This window comes from Rhinolophus ferrumequinum, chromosome 2, assembly GCF_004115265.2.
Source record: "Rhinolophus ferrumequinum isolate MPI-CBG mRhiFer1 chromosome 2, mRhiFer1_v1.p, whole genome shotgun sequence".
NCBI classification, from domain to species: domain Eukaryota; kingdom Metazoa; phylum Chordata; class Mammalia; order Chiroptera; family Rhinolophidae; genus Rhinolophus; species Rhinolophus ferrumequinum.
Window position 1 is genome coordinate 49,941,001 of NC_046285.1, and position 17,897 is coordinate 49,958,897.

The window sequence follows — 17,897 nt, forward strand, 5'->3', positions numbered from 1 at the left end:
TCTTATTTTTGGGGAAACATGGTAAGACTTAAAAGTTGAAATCACTCCTTGACCCACGGGCTGCAGAATGGATGTTGTATTAGTAGGCATGAAAGCAACATTAATTTTTTTTTTAAAGATTTTATTGGGGAAGGGGAACAGGACTTTATTGGGGAACAGTGTGTACTTCCAGGACTTTTTTCCAAGTCAAGTTGTTGTCCTTTCAATCTTACATGTGGAGGGTGCTGTTCAACTTCAAGTTGTCCTTTCAGTCTTAGTTGTGGAGGGTACAGCTCAGCTCCAGGTCCAGTTGCCATTACTAGTTGCAGGGGGCGCAGCCCACCATCCCTTGCGGGAGTCGAACCAGCAACCTTGTGGTTGAGAGGACGCACTCCAACCAACTGAGCCATTTGGGAGCTCAGTGGCAGCTCAGCTCAAGGTGCCATGTTCAATCTTTTAGTTGCAGGGGGAGCTGCCCACCATCCCTTGCGGGACTAGAGAAGTTGAACTGACAACCCTGTGAAAGCCCACTGGCCCATGTGGGAATCGAACCAGCAGCCTTCAGATTTAGGAGCATGGAGCTCCAACCTCCTGAGCCACCGGGCCAGCCCCAACAACATTAATTTTACTGTATATCCCCATCAAAATTCTTGAGTGACCGGGTACTTTGTCAATGAGCAGTAATATTCTGAAAGGCATCTTTTTTTCTTAGAAGTAAGTCTCAACAGTGGGCTTAAAGTATTCAGTAAATCATGTTGTCAACAGATGTGCTGTCATCCAGGCTTTGTTGTTCCAGTTACAGAGCATAAGCAGAGTGGATTTAGCAAAATTCTTAAGGGCCCTAGGATTTGTGGAATGATAAATGAGGCACTGGCTTCCACTTAAAGTCACCAGCTGCATTAGCCCCTAATAAGAGAATCAGCCTGTCCTTGGAAGCTTTGAAGCCAGGCATTGACTTCTCTCTCGCTGGAAAGTCCTTGATGGCACCTTCTTCCAATATAAGGCTGTTGTGTCTACATTGAACATCTGTTGTTTAGTGTAGCCCTGTAGGGTAGATGTTTGAGAAAAATTGCCTTCATTGATTGATGTGAGCTTTTGTCTATTGGCTTTTATCTGTTTCTGCATGCGAGGTGATTTCTGTGCTGTGATCAAGGGTTGGGTAAACTCCCCCTTTGGTCTCATTCTACCGAGCAGAGGAGATATGAGATGTTGCTTTCTGGGTCTCGTTCTCCCGAGCAGGGAGGCATGAGATGAGGTTGTTTTTCTGTTTGGTCTCATTCGCTCGAGTAGGGGAGATATGAGATGATGTTTGCTGTTCTGTGTGCGCTGTGAAGTGATAGTTAGCTTAGGGTTAAAGAAATTCTTGATCAGGGGTTGAGAGAATTCCCTCTTTGTTCTGTCTGTTTTGCTCACATCAGCAGATGAAGTGAAGAAGTAGCTAAGTTACATCAGGACGACGTGACAGGCACGTGGCCAGGCTTTGGAAGACCTTGGGCTGATGGTCCCAAGCAAGAACAGTAGATATTGCTTGTCCGGATAATTAGCCCTTCAGCCAGATAAGTAATATATTTTCTTTTTTTATCACTGACTGCTGGACCCTCCCAGAACTGGCCATTTCCAGAAGGGTAGGCAGGAACAAGAAACTTGGCTCTAAGGTACATCTGAGAAAATACATAAGACAGACCTCAGCTGGCAGTGTAATAATTATTATTATTTCGTAATTTGGTCATTTGTCATTGGTGATTTTTCATCATGCTAACATTTTGAAGACTTCCAGCAACATGCAGCTTACAACACCAGGGGATGTCCTGACTTCCAGCAGCGAACCTGGTGAGTCCTGGCTGGTTCCCGGCCTCTCCAGTGTTGTTCCCCATGGTTAGCCTTCTTGAGAACTGGTTAGCATCTAGAAAACTTGTATGCAGCTTGCAGTTTACAGCGTCAGAAGACATCTTGACTTCTAGCAACAACAACAACGCCAACAGCAGCAGCATTCTTAGGAACTAGCAAGCAGCGGGGTGGGAGACGCCTGAGTTTCTCTCAGCTACAGACCTGACAAAGTTTTGATTTATGACTTTTCCAGTACTGTTCTCCCCCAATTTGATGACCTTTTGGCATCTACTGTAATAGTTACTATCCTATAAAGCTTATTCCTGCTTTTGGATACTCCTTACTGATGTTATTTGTGTATTTAGCCCAGTGATTTTTGATCAATATTAAACATATGTTGGGATCTCTTAAACTTATATGTATGTGTACGCCTTTGACGTGACATTGTTATCAATGTATATAGTTTAGTCTTAACCACCTTTACTTTCTGACATTAGCATATTCTATTAATTGCCTTTGTCTTTTGCTATTACATATTGCTAAATAAACTGATTAGATATTAAACAAATTAATTAATTAGCCCCATTCTACTGTGTATTCCCCTCTCCCCCTTCTTTTCCCTGCTCATCATTACAAGCCCCCTTCTTTATTTATCTTTCCAGATCCTCTGGAGAACATGCTGCAGCTTCTCCATCAGCACTTGCTGCTTCATCTTGTACTTTTTTGTTATGGAGATGGATTCCTTCCTTAAACCTCACGAACCAACCTCTGCTGGCTTCAGACTTTTCTTCTGTAGCTTCCTCACCTCTCTCAGCTTTCACAGGATTGAAGAGAGTAAGGGCCTTGCTCTGGATTAGGCTTTGGTTTAAGGGAATGCTGTGATTAGTTTGATCTTCTATCCAGGCCAATAAAACTTTCTCCATGTCAGCAATGAGGCTGTTTCGCTTTCTCATCATTCGTGTGTTCAGAGTAGCACCTATAATTTCCTTCAAGAACTTTTCCTTTACATTTATAACTTGGTAGCTATTTGGCGCAAAAAGCCTTGGTCCATCTTGGCTTTTGGTCCATCTTGGCTTTTGACATGCATTCCTCACCAAGCTTTATCAATTCCAGCTTTTGATTTAAGTGAGAGATGTGTAACTCTTCATTTCACTTGAACACTTAGAGGCCACTGTAGGATTATTAACTGGCCTGATTTCAATATTGTTGTGTCGCAGGGAATAGGGAGGCCGGAGGAGGAGGGAGAGACAGACAGAGACAGGGGAATGTCCAGTTGGTGGAGCAGTCAGCACACATACAACATTTATGGATTAATTTTGCCGTCTTATATAGGTGTGGTTCGTGGCACGACCTCCTGCCAAACTGCAAAAGTCAAATCATCAAAGATTACTGATCATCAATTACCATAACAAATATAACAAAAAAGTGTGAAATACTGCAAAAATTACCAAAATGTGACACAGAGACACAAAGTGAGAAATGCTACTGGAAAAATGGCACTGACATACTTGCTCTGCACAGTTGCCACACATCTTCAATTTGTAAAAAAACACAGTATTTGTGAAGTGCAATAAATCAAAGAGCAATAAAATGAGGTATTCCTGCATATACAAATACAGAATCATTAGGTTACATACCTGAAACTAATATGTTATATATCAATTATACCTCAATAAAAAAATAAACCATTAACTAATAATCCTTTTTTTTCTTCACTAAACTTTGTTTAAATGAGTCTCAAAATTCTGTGACAGATTTTTTTGGTCAAGTTGCTTCCTTTAAAAAACACTGATTTTACAAACTAGTAACTTACAAACTGCCACACAAAAAAACAAATGGTCCCCAAAACATTCTCCTTTCCTTCTGAAGGTTTTACGATGCATTGTAATTATTAACCAGTCTTTTACTATTAACCTTAAGTGGCCAATGTAATTATTAACCAGTCTTTTACTATTAACCTTAAGTGGCCAAACAGTTAAACGAGACACACAGTTCTGAGACCGTTCTTCCACCACTGATTAAGACTGGGGTGGCAGGTATCGGGGGTAACATTCACTTAGCCTTCTGAGCTTTCTGGGCACACTTGGTGGCCTTGCCAGCTCCAGCTGCCTTCTTATCCACTGCTGTGATGACACCCACAGCAACTGTCTGTCTCATGTCACGAACAGCCCAGAGGAGGATAGTCAGAGAAGTTCTCAACACACATGGGCTTGCCAGGAACAGTGTCAACATGGCAGCATCACCAGATTTCAAAAACTTCGGTCCATCTTCCAGCTTTTTCCCAAAACAACGATCAATCTTCTCCTTCAGCTCGGCAAATCTGCAATCATGTGAGCTGTGTGACCATCCAGCACAGGTGCGTTTCCGGCACTGATGTGGCCTAGATGGTTCAGGAGAAGCACCTGAGCTGTGAAGCGAGCTGCTTCTATTGGTGGGTCGTCTTTGCTGTCACCAGCCACATTGCCACAACGAACATCTTTGACAGACACAATCCTGACAATGAAGCCCACATTGTCCCCAGGAAGAGTGTCACTCAAAGCTTCATGGTGCATTTCAACAGACTTTACTTCAGTTGTTAACAGACTTTACTTCAGTTGTTGACGAGCCAAGGTGACCCCCGTGCCGGGTTTGAGAACACGAGTCTCCACTCAGCCCGCAGGGACCACCGATACCACCAATTCTGTAGACATCCTGGAGGGGCAGACCCAAAGGCTTGTCCGTTGGACAAGTTGGTGGCAGGATGCAATCCAGAGCTTCAAACAGCGTGGTTCCACTGGCACTGCCATCTTTACGGTGACTTTCTGTCCCTTGAACTAAGGCATGTTAGCACTCGGCTCCAGCATGTTGTCACCATTCCAACCAGAAATTGGCACAAATGTTACCGTGTCAGGGTTGTAGCCAGTTTTCTTAATGTAGGTGCTGACTTCCTGAACGATTTCCTCGTATCTCTTCTGGCTGTCAGGCAACTCAGTGGAATCCATTTTGTTAACACCAACAATTAGTTGTTTCACGCCCAGTGTGTAAGCCAGAAGGGCGTGCTCACGGGTCTGCCTGTTCCGGGAGAGACCTGCTTCACGTTCACCAGCACCAGCAGCAACAATCAGGACAGCACAGTCGGCCTGAGGTGCCTGTAATCGTGTTTTTGATAAAGTCTCTGTGTCCTGCGGCATCAGTGATGGTCACATAATACTTGCTGGTCTAGAATTTCCACAGCGAGATACCAGTAGTGATTCCCCGCTCACGTTCAGATTTCAGTTTGTCCGAAACCCAGGCAGACTTGAAGGAGCCCTTTCCCATCTCAGCAGCCTCCTTCTCAAACGTCTCAATGGTTCTTTTGTCAATCCCACCATATTTGTAGATCAGACGACCAGCAGGGGTAGACTTTCCAGAAGCTACATGTCCGATGACAATGATATTGATATGAGTCTTTTCCCTTCCCATTTTGGCTTAGATTTAGCGGTGGTTTTCATGACACCTGTGTTCTGGCGGCAAACCCACTGCAGAAAAGCAGATTATCTTTGTAACACGAAAAAGATGCTATGGACCTACTGGTAATAATGGAGCACTTTGGGTTATCTTTCATTACACATGAATTAACCCAAATGCTCTTCCTTCATCTCTTCTATGGAGAGATATTTTACAAGATATGTAGATTGGGGATAAAAAGACAACCCACATAGTGAGGAAATTTAACAAAGCTATTTTGCCCAGAAGAATACTAGACTCTTGATTGAAGCAATTTTAGCAAATTGACCTAACCAATAAGCTAAGGAAATATAGAAAGGTTAAGCGTGACAGGGAAACTTAAGATTTAGCTTTTTACAAATCTTCACCTGCAGAAAGTTCACCAAAGTTGTTAAAAGAAAATGCTGTTAAGATTGGCAATTAAATAATTGTTCACTTTTTGCAATTTCAAAATAACAAAGATTGTCAGTTTGGGGAAATGACTGATCTTTCAAATAGCCCACAATTTAAAGTGAAGTATCATCAAATGCAACTTTAACCCAAAAAATATTCTGACTCGGAAGTATATCTTAGGACAAAAATAAATGTCAGTGAAGATTTCGGAAGGAAAAGGTAACCATGTGCTTTGTTCCGACCATCCTAAGGCTTTAATGTTCAGGGTATACACACTTCTAAGCCAAATGGGAAGTGATCTCACCTCCAGGAATTAGAATTGAAAGTAGAAGGAGGTGGGTTCAGGAGAGGATCTTGCTGCGTGTACTTTCCTAGGGCACTACATTCCAGAGCAAGTAGTTAGTTACAGAGTACGCCCAGGCTGGATTTCTCCAAGCTGCTGTAAGTCAACTTCTAAACTGCTCTAAGTTGCCCTTAGTCAAAATAGAAACGGATTGCAAGGAAACTGTCTTGAATATCTGGCATAGGTGCAGAGCTTTTGTTAGTTAAGCTCTACCAGTAGCACATGGACAAAAGTGGTTAGGCACGCCAAAGAAACTGAGCCACTAAGCCTAGGGTCCTTTAACACGGTCTTAACCTTTCTGTTCCCTTTGAATCATTCAATCTACATATTCCATGCTGAGGACCCAGCTGTATTTCTGCTGTACCACTAGACCTCCAGCCAGGTTGACAGAAAAGGGAAGATGGAAGTTTTTTTCTAAAGTGGACCCTACAACAGTCTAGTTGTTAAGCTGAGACCTCTCTCTGATGGGGCAAGTTGGTAATGGGTTCTGTGTTCTCAGTAGCAAACAAGGATGAGTTGTCATCATACCCACGCTCTCTGGCACTGCTACAACTGGCCTCTTACACTGGAGGGACTACACTGGCAGAGGCAATGCCCCTCTCTATTCTATAATGTTCACTTGGACCTGCTAGCTAACTCCCCAGGCAACCAGTGGCCAATAAATCTTCTTGACAGGCTCCCTCATACAGTAATACAAACACCTGCCCATTCTCCTCATGTTCTCAAGCTGTCATTGACATGAAATGCCATCTTGAACATATACTACTAAACTGTATATGCTTCGGTATGTTTTGGAGCTTTGTTACTTTGTTCCACTTCTGAGACTTTCTCAATAATATTCAATAAAATTATATGAACGAAAGTTGTTGAATGTTGGGAGAGAAAGTTAACTTATTCTCCTTTAAGAAAGGGAATGAAAAATAGTGCTAAGAGCAAAGTGACATAAAAGTTTTTAAAATTAATATTCTATATGTCATTTGAATGTGTAAGCCTTCAAAAAATCACCAAAAAACGGAGGTGGAAAAATACAAAATAAAAAGCCTCCCTTGACTCTGCTTTTTTAAAAAATGTAAGATGGGAATCTGGAGAACTGCCCTTTTCACTTCAACAGGAACTCTTCCCTTCTAATTCTTCACATCCAGCTTTGAGCTTTCATATCCTCTAGTTTCCTGCATGTTATTCCTATTTAGATTCCCTCATGTGACTTCCAGCTAAATAAACATGGCCCAAACTGCCTTCTCTTTTAAACAATCACATTTTTCAGCGCTTCCACAATTCTTAAAATGTCTGAAATCATTCTTTTACGTATTATATCCCTTTTTCTAGTTGTTTAAGGTAAGAAGGCAAATTCAGCTTGTTATTCTACTGGCCAAAAGCAGAAGTCTCCAAATGACAAATGAATTAGAAGCAGTATGATATAATGTAAAACCACAGACTTTGGAGTCAGAACTGTTTGGGTTCAAATTCTAGTATTATCATTTTTAAAGAGTGTAAAACCCACAATGAGACCACTTCTCACCCATTAGGATGACTATCATAAAAAAAAAAAAAAAAAGGCCAAAATAAAAAATAACAAGTGTTGGTAAGGATATGGAGAAATTGGAACTCTTGTGCACTGTTGGTGGTAATGTAAAATGGTGCAGCTGCTATGGAAAATGGCATGGAGATACCAAAAGTTAAATACAGAATTAGCATATGATCCAGCAATTCCACTTCTGGGTATATCCACAAAGAAGTGAAAGCCGAGACTCCAACAAATATTTGCACAGCAATATTCACAGCAGCATTATTCACAATAGCCAAAAGGTAAAAGCAACCCAAATGTCCAAATAAATGGTAAATAAAATGTGGTATGTACATACAATGGAATATTATTCAGACTTAAAAAGGAAGGAAAATCTGACACATGCTGCAATATGGATGAACCTTAATATATTATACTAAGTGAAATAAGCCAGTCACAAAAGAACAAATATTGTATGATTCCACTTATATAAGGTTTAGAATAGTCAAATTCATAGGTACAGAAAGCAGAATAGTGGTTGGCAAGGACCGGGGGAGGGTGAGATGGAGAGCTGTTCTCTGATGGATACAGAGGCTTCAGTCTGAGAAGATATAAAATGTTCTGGAGATGGATAGTGGTGCTAGTTGCACAACAATGTGAATGCATTTAATGTCACTGAACTGTACACTAATAATAAATTATATGCTATGTATATTTTATCCTAATAAAAGTGTAATCCCTCTGCTCCACAACTGCCAATTCTACAAAGTATTTAAGACAGCTAGCTTTGCTACTTACTGAATGACCAGTGACCTTGGGCTGGTTATTCAAACCCAGAGAAGTTTTGAGACTACTGTACAAAACAGGCACCTAACACAAATCTGCTTGCTGCTTCCAAACCACCCTAACCACTGCAAATATTTAATAAGCCCAAAGCAGCTAAACAAGTGATTCTAATCCTAAAACAGCAATAAATTCTGAGGCATTTGGAGGCTGCATTTGGACAGATGTCAACTCCTCCCATCCTCTCAAAAAGAGAAGAAAGTCATCAGACTTTAGAAAACATGGTAAATCCTTCCCTAAAAGGTTTCCTGGCCATGTTTATGCTGAAGTAATATCAGAATACACAATTATCACCCACCTCTGCCTCTTAGGAGAGTGCTAAGACATAGAATAATCACACTTACCTATACTGCCACCCAGTGACAAGGTTGGTGTACTTCATTAAGTAGCCGCATACGTTTTCCATGTGGTCACTGTTTCAAAAAGATCAGAAAACGCCCAAGTCAGTGAAAATTCCAAGAAATATCAGGAAGTTAACTGTATAGTTTTAAAAATGGCTGTAGACAGATATATGTTCTACAAATGCCTCAAACTTTCTTCAGTTGTAAAATGTGTAAGTTGTTTGCCTCTCACGTCTTCTGCAGGCTTTAGGCTAACAGTTCTTTGGGGCCACAGGAACCCCAGTGCCCCTGGACTCTGAGCAAAAATAATTTACCAAAGAGTGATTTCTCTGATTTAGATATTTAACACAAAGCCCAAATTCTCTGAACTGTTCTGGTCCTCAAAACTTACTCCTTCACTTATATGTGGAATCTTAAAATAAAACCACACACAAAACAAGAAGAAAACACCAACTCATAGATACAGAGCAGATTGGTGGTTGCCAGAGGTAGCGGTATGGGAGGTGGGCAAAACGGGTGAAAGTGCTCAAAGGATATAAACTTCCGGTTATAAAATAAGTAAGTCCTGGGGATGTAATGTACAGCATGGTGACCATAGTTAATAATATTGTATTACACATGTGAAAGTTGTTGAGAGTAGGTCTTAAAAGTTCTCATCACAAGAAAAAAAACATTAGTAGTGGTGTTACTAATGTTACTGTGTGGTGATCATTTTGCAATATATATTAGTACAGATATCAAATCACTATATTGTACACCTGAAACTAATATAACTTTATATGTCAATTACATCTCAATAAAAAATGTACTATTTGTCCATTCTGTCCTGTAGCTCCATAACCTGAACATTTATTTATTTATTTATTTACACTCTGTGTATCAGTCCACAAAGGACCTAAGGTGACACATAACCTAAATTATGTATTTCCTCAAAGTGCCAAGATATTCCATAATTTACCATTTTTAGTTTTTCCCTTAATCTCTACACCAAGCATCATTACATAGCTATTAGCATGTAATATAAACATTACAACTCAATTACAGTTCAATTCCTCTAGTTCTAGGATTACACATATGTTCTTCAAATGCATATGTGAACTGTGGGGAGAAATGTTTCTTAAATTCTCAAAGTACACTATCTACAACTGAAAACAAATTTTCATTTCAAAGCAACCAAAGATAACGCATCAGCTCCTCTACCTTTGTTCAGTTTCTCATATTACTATAGATATTCCTTCATTTTGGTCATATCTAAGTTATTTATATCCGTTATTTAATAGCTATCAATGAATTTTTAAGAGTACAATTTCAGTAGCATCATTTAGTAAGTAGAAACAAAGGATACCTTCATATTTCACAGTAATGTTTTATGTTTGATTTTTTAATGTTACTAATGTTTTATTGATCCTTATATCTAAAAAGTTAACTTTCTCACAAAAATTACAAGAGATTTACATGGTTTATTTGACAGTAGCATAAAACCAGCCTCAAAAGAACTAGAAATTCGAACAAGCAAGTATAAACTGCTGGCCTGCTTTTACTACATAAAACAGATATCTGGGGTGGCAGGATGGCTCACTTGGTTAGAGCAGGAGCTCTCAGCAACAAGGTTGCCGGTTCAATTCCCACATGGGATTGTGGGCTGCTCCCCCTGCAACTAAAGACTGAAAACAGCAACTGGACTTGGAACTGAGCTGTGCTCTCCACAACTAGACTGAAGGACAACGACTTGGAGCTGATGGGCCCTGGAGAAACACACTGTTCCCCAATATTCCCCAATAAAATTTATTTAAAAAAATAATCAAAGGTTACAAAGAACCAACTTAAGAACATCCTATTCTTTGGGACAGCTGGTTGCACTGTTGCTCTCATCCTTCCCCTCTACTGTATTCAGAGCAACCAGCTGATGTGGAACGACTGTGCCATCTGGTGGCCAAGAATAAAGAGCTTTGAGGGTGAATATCTGGTTCACTCTTTCTTCTCTCTACTTCATAATTGAGTTATCATGTAACACCTTTAACTTTCATACTTTGCTCCCATTTAAAATGTGTGAATTTTTATAGAAGATTTTTAATATACCTGTTAATATGAATAAAATCTAGTTGTTAAAAAGTGGAAACACACGCCGTATCTGATTATATCATACTATTTTGTGTTCTATGAAGTAGTGATGATGGTCCAAGAGACTAATACACTGAAAAATAAGCTATGAAAAAGTTAATTTCTTCTTCAGCCCTTCAGCAACTCCACCACTCAAAAAACTGGGTATATTGTGACCTTTTAAATTTGTTAACAATTAATTGGGATTAGCTCTAGAAGCTGATAGTCTATAAAAATAGTTGATTAACAGAACTATGCCATGTGGCATTAATATATTTAGTTTGAGACTCATCTCCTCCTATATATCTTAATAATGATTGCTTCAATTCTTAAATCTCCATTATTATAACACACTTATTTCTTAATTAGCCCTTCTTTATCAGACTTAATGAAGATATGTAGAAGCTTTTAAAATTAAGCTACTTTTTAAAATAAGTCTCAGGTACCCCACATTATAATTTGAGTCTGTATACACTACAAAGTGATCACCTCCAAGGCTAGTTCCCATTCGTCACCATACAATTGGCCCCCTTTCATCCACCCTTAACCCCCTCCCCTCTGGTAACTACCAATCTGTCCTCTGTGTCTATGAGTTTGTTTTTGTTTTACTTTGTTTTTCAGGTTCCACACATGAGTGAAATCATCTGGTATTTGTCTTTCTCCTTCTCACTTATTTCACTCAGCATTAGACCTTCAGGGTCCATCCATGTTGTCACAAATGGCAAGATTTCATTCTTTTGTGTAGTATTATGGCTGTGTAGTATTCCACCACACACACACACACACACACACACACACTTTACCCTATTTTTAACAGTTTCAAATCCTTTCATTTCAGTTCAACACAATTACTCAGTACCTTCTAAAAGCAAAGCACTCTGAAAATCCACTTAAAAAGATGAGAAAATTAAAAAAAGTTAACTCCTTTCCATCCCCAATCTATAATCTAATCTAAGAGAAATATATTTCCTTAAAGAAAAAGACAATGAGAAGGGCTGCCACTGGAGAAAGGGCACATTGGGACTGTGTTTTTAACTGTCATACAAATGAAAAAGGAATTTTGTTCAAGACACAGGATTCAATAGTGACTGAGGTTGAAATGATTGGATTTCACTAATTAGATATGAAGTGAGAAAGAGAATGAAAGCGAGGGTAAAGGTGAGAGAAAAGGAACAAAGGCAACACCCAGATTTCCAGCTGGAGCAAATATATAGATACAAATGCCTCGGTGAAATTGGGATCATAGAGGAAGTTTTGGATTTGTTCCAATTTAACATTTTGAATTTAGGGGACTTACTTGTGGGATATACACAGGGAGATAGATACTCAGAAAGGTAGCATGGTTTGGGTTGGACACACAGATTTGGTCGGAATCAGTATATAGGCATGTAAGTGGAACCTGAAGCCATGAGAGTAAATAAAATCACCCAGGAAGTAGTACCCTGTTTCCCCAAAAATAAAGACCTAGCTGGACAATCAGCTCTAATGTGCCTTTTGGAGAAAAATTAATATAAGAGCCGGTCTTATATTTATTATATTATATTATATTAAAGACCCGGTCTTACATTATAGTAAAATAAGACTGGGTCTTATATTAATTTGCTCCAAAAGACACATTAGAGCTGATTATCTGGCTAGGTCTTATTTTCAGGGAAAGACAGTATTATAAAATGACAAAAGATGGGACAGAGTCTAAGAGTGAACCCTAAGGAGAAGTTTTAAAGGCATGACCAATGTAAAGAGAAGATAAGAAGTAGCTGAGTAGTAGGAAGAAAACAGGAAATATTTCAAGTTTGTGGTCAACAATGTTCACTGCTAACGGAGGGGTGAAATAAGATAAAGACTGAAACGTTTCTATTAGATTTAACAACCAAGATGTGCAATGATGGAATGATAAAGGCAGAGCCAGCTAGCAGTAACTGAAGAGAGACTGGGAGAAACAGGAGTGGTTAAGAGAATACGGGCTTGGGCCAGCCCGGTGGCTCAGGTGGTTGGAACGCTGTGCTCCTAATGCCGAGGTCGCTGGTTCGATTCCCACATGGGGCAGTGAGCTGCACCATCTACAGCTAAGACTGTGAACAATGGCTCTCTCTGGAGCTGGGCTGCCGGAGGTCAGCGTGGGCTGCTGTGTGCTGCCATGAGCTACCATGTGCTGCCCTGAGTGGCCAGTTGCCAGCATGAGTGGCCGGCAGCCATCGTGTGCGGCCAGCAGCCAGCGAGGGCTGCCGTGAGCAGCCAACCGACGACCAGTGACCAACTGCCTCAGCCGGGGGAGCGCAAGGCTCATAATACCAGCATGGCCCAGGGAGCTGTGTCCTACACAACTAGTCTGAGAAACAACGGTAGGGGGATGTGGGGGAGAGGCGGAAAAAGGGGGGGAAAAGAGAGTATGGGCTTAAAGCAGGGTAGCTCTAAGTGCCTAATAGAAAGGAGATAATAAAGAAAAAGACTAAGACTCAGGAGAAAACGGAAAATGGGGGAGAGGTGGGGTCCACAGCGCAGGTAGAGGAAACAGTTTTGGACACCTTAATTTAACTGCAGGCAGGAATTTATGCAAGCTGTAGTCAGTATAAAGGAAGTGTCAATCAAGCCACATCAAAATTCGTACTTTCTACTAGGCATAAACTGTCCTCCAAAAAGGCTTAGTTTCGGTTTGTTTCCCTTGTTAACATAAATAGCATGAGGACAGGAGGGAGCAGCCTCCTTAGATGAAGAAAAAGCAACTAATGACAGATGGCAGTGGCTGCAACACTTGTACCTCATCCTGCAAAAAGGTATTCCACAGAGCAGTGACTGCTTCTTTTAAAGATTTTTTTTTTATTGGGGAAGGGGAACAGGACTTTATTGGGGAACAGTGCGTACTTCCAGGACTTCTTTCCAAGTCAAGTTCTTATCCTTTCAGTCTCAGTTGTGGAGGGCGCAGCTCAGCTCTAGGTCCAGTTGCCTTTGCTAGTTGCAGGGGGCGGAGCCCACCATCCCTTGCAGGACTTGAGGAATTGAACGGGCAACCTTGTGGTTGAGAGCCCACGGGCCCATGTGGGAATCGAACCAGCAGCCTTGGGAGTTAGGAGCATGGAGCTCTAACCGCCTGAGCCACTGGGCTGGCCCGTGATTGCTTCTTGTTCATCCTAGTACTTACTTAGTGTATGGCCTGGCATATAACAGGTGAATGAATTAAGCAATGGGAAGATAGAAGCAGAATTTTTCTACAAAACCACAAGACAATGCTGAGTAGCCTGCAAAAAACCCCATTCAATTCACAGCCCATATACTAAATAAATCTCAAATAAAACAAATTATAATTCTAACTGTGTGTTAATCTATACCAAAAAGTATAAAGTGGAGAGAGAGAGATCTTCCCTCCTGCTAAGAGCCTTAAAAATGGTAACACTCTTTGACCCAAGAATTTTACTTCTAGGTATCCAGGCTAAGAGAAATGATTGGAAATGTAGACCAGAATAATAGGCAGCTGTGTCCACTGGAGCACTATTTATAATAGTAAAAACTAAAAATAAAAAATGGAGAAAAACGGAAATGGAGAGGAAAGGGAAAAAAACCAAGCCAAATAAATAACAGTGGGAGAATAATTAAGAAATATGATAGAATAGTATTCACCAATTAAAAATGTTTATGAATTCCTAACCTGGGAAAGTGTTTAAAATCATTAAAATTGCAGGTTACCAAATTTTATATAGTACAAAATATACACACAGAAAAGCATATAAAATAGTTTAACTGTGATTATCACTGGATGGAAGAACCATAGATAGTTTTACTTTGCTCCCTTCACTGTTTCACATTTTCCAATTATAATATATTAGCTTTATAATCAAATAAAACATTTTTTAAATGTTCCATTACCTTGAATAGGTGTGAGAGTCCAGGCACAGATCTATTTATACCTATCAGTGTGTCTATTAATAGGTATGGATTATATTTTTAAAAAACTTTCCAATGTGACTGCATGAGCATTGCTCTTCTGGGATGTACAACTGTGTTTCCAAAAGCCCTTATTTCCCAAATTACGTTACACATACCCAAAACTGGGCTGGGTGGCTAGGAGAACAGGGTAAAATTAGACTATCTTTCTAGAGCAAATTTACTTGACTGTAAGAAGTTGCACCAAAACTCACATAAGTGTTGAGAAAGAAACTGGCTCCCTCCTCACACTTTTCCACGTGGAGAACTCCAAAGAGCTCCCGTCCGCCCCTCCCCCTCCTTCCCCTCAACGCTTCTACAGCTGGGCTCAACCCAGTCTGGGCGCTCGTCCTTGTATCTGCCTCTCACACAGAGAAGATATTCGTGTCTACTCTGACAACAATGAGACCTGCGTGTTCCAAGCTGCCCATGACTAGGTGAATAAGTGAGCCTAATTCCAGGGTGAAATATTCGCAAACCTACTCTAGTCACGTTAAAGCCACTTTCTCAGTGAGCTTTTCCAGTAATAAAACTATTTCTTCACACCCACTAGGATGGATATCATCAAACCAAAGCCAAAACAAAACAAAAAAATAAGACGTGTTGGCAAGGATATGGAGAAACTGGCACCCCATGTGTATCGCTGGTGGGAATGTAAAATGGTACAGCCACTGTGGACAACAGTATGGTGGTTCCTCAACCGGAGAATTATTATATAATCGAGCAATTCCACTTCTGGGTAATACACAAAAGGATGAAAGCAGGGACTCGAACAGATTATTTGTACACCAATGCTCATAGCAGCATGATTCACGAGAGCTAAAAGACGGAAACAACTCAAATATCCATCAACAGATGAATGGGTAAATAAAATGTGGTATACACACACAATGGAATATTATTCAGCCTTAAAAAGGAAGGAAATTCTGACACATGCTACAACATGGACAAACCTTGAGGACACTATGCTAAGTAAAATAAGCCAGACGTAAAACAACAAATATTGTATGATTCCACGTACATGAGGGGCTTACAGGTGTCAAAATCAGAGACAGGTAGAATGAGTGGTTGCCAGGGGCTGGGGGGGGATGGGGGTAAATGGGGAGTTATTATTTAATAGGTACAGAGTTTTAGTTTGGGATGATGAAAAAATACTGGAGATGAATAGTGGTGGTGATGGTTGCCTAACAACATAAATGCCACTGAACTGTACACTTAAAAATGGTAAATTTTGTATGTATATTTTACCACAATAAAAAACCTGACAATTTGATAAGCATCCTGTCTGATCCCTATGTCCTATTCTCAACTGGTCCTGAACTCAGGACATTATTTATTGAACTCTGGAAAACCCAATAACAAATATATTACAGGGTAGAATACAAAATCCTCATGAATTTTTAAGATAATACTGAGAACTCCCAGAAAGCTATATCAGGAGCAGTGTGCAGAAGAGGAAAGAACGACCCCTGGACCAACCAAAGCCCACGCACATGCAGCTGCCTCCCCGCATCCAGCGCCTACTCCCCACCACCCTCACCAACATGCCCAAGATGAAGGCAAAAGGAGATAAAGCCAAGAGGAAGGACGAACCACAGGGAAGGTCATGCAAGGTTATCTGCTAATCCTGCTCCTCCAAAGCCAGAGCCCAAGCCTAAAAAGGCCCTTCAAAGAAGGGAGAGAAAGTACGCACAAGGAAAAAGAGGACAGTTGACACTGGCAAGGCTGGGAATAACTGCAGAAAACAGATGCGAAAACAGACCAGGCCCAGAAAGCTGCAGATGCTGGAGATGCCAAGTGAAGTGTGTGCATTTTTGATAACTGTGTACTTCTGGTGACTGTACAGTTTGAAATACTATTTTTTATCAAGTTTCATAAAAATGCAGAATAGTTTTACTTTTTTTCTTTTTTTAAACTATGGTGTTAGCCCACAGAACACTTCGTTGTTGTTTTTTGGGGAAGGGCATACGAGTATGTCACTAATACAACGTCTCCAAAGATGGACTGACGTGGGGGGAAAAAACCGTTTCTCTTCTAGTTTTCAGAGACTTCTTCTTGACAAACAATAGCCACCTTGGCACAAATACCTTACATTGTGGCAAAACTAAAATTCATTTTTATGTCCTGTTTTCCTCTCTCTGCTTTCAGCATAGCCTTGACTTCCTTAAGTTCAGAGACCTATTGGTACCTTACCCCCCAAAACTGGGTACTAGTAAGGCAGGCAATCTGGACTTTCCAGTGTCACACTGAGATGGCATCCCTCAGAAGAGCAGTGGCTCCTTTGTTACATCGTGGATCTTCAGATGTTACCCCACTGGTAAGCTAACATGGTAGCCTGCATAGTTTCATAGACGCTGCCAGAAGACACGAGACTCCTGAGTCAGAGACTAAAGACTTCAGCAGTCGCAGCGATAGCAGGAGCCAGATGGTTCGCCCCAACCACACTGGGCACTGCAAAGAGAGCAGAAAACGCCTGCATGTACAGCAGGTTGTGGAGGTGATGAGGAACCTCGAGGAGGGACCCAAGTCTTTTAATGGCAGTAAATCAGCCTGACCGCTGAGTCAAGGAGACATTGTTAAACTGGACAGTAAATAAACCTGCTTCTTGCTCAGGAGGGAGATAACTACCTATCTTCTAAGACTGTTTGCTATACAAACATTTTTGAAAAACAATACGGAACAAAGGGCGGTTGGTACCTCTGCTCACAAGACATGCACAAACATGAGAGGCCCATGAAGAAGTGTCTCCCAACAAGTATTACATGCATATTACAGTGAAAAATACCTTATCTAACTCTGTCTTCCAGCCACCACTTCCCTCCTGGTGAGACAAGTTGAGACAAGGAATTCCCTCAACTTCTTGTGTATCTCTTCAGAGCTGTTCTATGTACCTACGAGCGTACACACGCCTTTCTATTTTAAACTATTGGTTGTAATTACATACTGTTCTGTACCTTGCTTTCTGCAGTTTTCTTAGGGATGGTTTCACTTTGACACATAGGGATCTAACTCATGCTTAACATCTGCATAGGAATCCCTCGTATGGCAGTATCGTTATATATTTAACTAGTCCCCCTACCAATGATCATGTTTCCAGGCTTTTATTATTAAAAACAATGCTGCTGCAACAAACTGAACAGTACTCCTCCTTGTGTACATTTCTAAAATTGCTGGTAAAAAGGCA

General features: G+C 40.6%; 1 protein-coding gene and 1 pseudogene across 1 annotated transcript in view; one reads left to right on the forward strand and one right to left on the reverse strand.

Annotated features, from left to right (window-relative positions):
* The window catches only part of OSBPL11 (oxysterol binding protein like 11), a 79,442-nt gene that overhangs the window by 48,255 nt on the left and 13,290 nt on the right, over positions 1–17,897 (reverse strand). Inside the window, 1 exon segment of the mRNA XM_033135598.1 lies at positions 8,699–8,767. Coding sequence (XP_032991489.1) covers positions 8,699–8,767 — 69 coding nt within the window.
* LOC117038692 (non-histone chromosomal protein HMG-17-like) lies at positions 16,258–16,579 on the forward strand (annotated as a pseudogene).